Raw genomic sequence first — 2,296 nt, 5'->3', positions numbered from 1 at the left:
ACATATTCCAATGTGAAGGGTACTATAAACATTATTTTCCTCATCCAGGCATGGAGGGAATGTTGACCAATGCACTGGTACGATTTCCATCATTTCCCTCTGAATCACAGCATAATATACAACCTTCTATTAATTATCTAAATGCTTTTTGTCAAATCATTATTAATTCTGTTCAGCCATGTCATTGGTTTGAAGGAAGTGAAATAAAAAGTATATAAATAACTAAATTTTGGAAATTAAGTGCACATTGCTTATCAGAGGGAAGAAAACCAATTCAGTAAAGGATTTTGCAATGAATCATTGTCATCCAAAGGTGGAAAATTTATGGAGAAGACAATTATGCAGACCAAGCTAAAATGAGATCTTGAGAAACGGATTTCTATTTTGCTAAAATGTGTTGATCAAGTGTGACTCTCAGAGACACTGATTAACTCTTTGGAAAGCTACCTTGGCGAGAATGAAGACAAATGTTTTTCTGAAGACTTCCACACCAAGGTCATGTGATTTTTTTATCTTAATTCTTTCTTTCTGCACATCATCTCCCTCAGAGCCTGGTGGACCTGCTTGTTCCTCAGAGTGTAGATGACAGGGTTGAGCAGTGGGGTTACCACCGTGTTCACAAGGGAAGCCTCCCTGTTGGAGTCCAGCCTGTTCATTTGCTTTTGTTTCACATATACAAACACACAGCTCCAGTACATCAGAGAGAGGACAAGGAGGTGATAGGAGCAGGTGGAGGAAGCTTTCTGTCTCTCCTTGGCTGAGGGAAGTAGCAGGATTGTGAGTACTATGTTGCTGTATGCAATGATGGTTATGATAAGGGATGTCAACAGGATAAAGGAAGTGAGAACAAAGGCCAACATTTCAACAGACCTGGTGTCAGAACAGGAGAGATGAATCAGGGAACCAATGTCACAGAAAAAGTGGGGGATGACATGGGGGCCACAGAAGGATAACTGGGAGACTTTTACTAGCAAACCAGTGATGAGAGGGAAGGCCAAAGCGAAGCAGGCAGTGACCAGGAGGAAGCAAGTCTTCAGGTTCATGATGGTTGGGTAGTGCAGAGGATTGCTAACGGCCACATACTGATCCAGTGACATCACCGCTATGATGAGGAATCCTGCTGCTCCCAGAAATACAAAGACAAATGCTTGTATGAAACAGGCAGGAAAGGAAATGGTTTGCTTGCCTGAGTGAAAGATGAGCAACAATTTAGGAATAACAGCACTTATAAAACAACACTCAAAGAAGGAGAAAATGCTGAGGAACAAGTACATAGTGTGTGGAGCCGGGAGTCAGCACAGGTGATGGTGACTATGACCGCATTGCCTGCAATGGATGCCAGGTATGCCAGCAGGTGCACCAGGAAGAGGACTTTTCCCAGCTGCTGGATGGCAGGAAACCTCTCCAAGGTGAATTCTTGGACAGTTGTCCCATTCCCCATTTCCATGGACATCTTTTTCCAGAATCATCAATGCTAGTCTAACCTACAATAAAGACATCAACAAGCACAAAGGTTTCAGAGGAGCAGGATTAAACTATTTGTTCATGAAGGTGACTAGGTCAATAGCTAACTAGTTTAGTCAGCGGATTCTTCAATCAGTAGGACCTGAGAGCTCAGTACTAGTTGAATACTGAGTTCTAAACCCCGAGAGACGGGTCATTTTTAGAAAGGTACTTAACCTTTGTGAACTTCACTTTTACTCTCTGTAGAATATAGGTGATAGGATCTTTCTGTTCATGTTCTTGTGAGAAGTAAGATAAAGCTTGTAACTCACTTGTTATATGATGCCAATGTTTCTTTGTTCCTCAAATTCTAAGTATAATATTATGATCACTAATATAGTGTAAATAGAGCATCAATAGGCAGAGTTATCGACATTGTCATAGTTAAAATGCATTGTAGTTATTCATTTTATTATTTTTTTATTAAAAGATTTTAAAAATTTTTATTTATTTATTTAAGAGTGACAGTGAGAGAGAAAACACAAGAGCAGGGAGGGTCAAAGGGATAAGCAGATGCCCCACTGAGCATGGAACCCAATGGAGGCCTCCATTCCAGGACCCTGGGATCATGACCTGAGCAGAATGTAGACACTTAACCATCTGAGCCACCCAGGTGCCCAACATTTTTTAATAATATTAATTTGTAAGTAAACATAACAATAATATTAGTGATACTGCCCTTGAATATTTAAAAATATGCAACACATTTTGTGGTCCAAGTTTTCATCATCATCATCATCATCATATGTTGAAGATTTATGCTTTCTATGCTGGTCACTGAAACTCTTAGTTC

The 2,296-nt window shown here is 40.0% G+C and overlaps 1 protein-coding gene across 1 annotated transcript; it reads right to left on the bottom strand.

The window, feature by feature from the left end:
- Nucleotides 1-509: 509 nt before the first annotated feature.
- Nucleotides 510-1,456, bottom strand: LOC116879392 (olfactory receptor 49-like). Its single transcript, XM_032877640.1, is given in 2 exon segments — nucleotides 510-1,276; nucleotides 1,279-1,456. Coding segments are annotated over 2 exon segments (942 nt in total). The 5' UTR covers nucleotides 1,454-1,456.
- Nucleotides 1,457-2,296: the final 840 nt, after the last annotated feature.

This window comes from Lontra canadensis, unplaced genomic scaffold (genome assembly GCF_010015895.1).
Source record: "Lontra canadensis isolate GAN:19392208 unplaced genomic scaffold, GSC_riverotter_1.0 scaffold3, whole genome shotgun sequence".
Classification (NCBI taxonomy): domain Eukaryota; kingdom Metazoa; phylum Chordata; class Mammalia; order Carnivora; family Mustelidae; genus Lontra; species Lontra canadensis.
The sequence above is the reverse complement of the archived record's forward strand: the minus strand, read 5'-3'. Positions and strand labels throughout refer to the sequence as shown.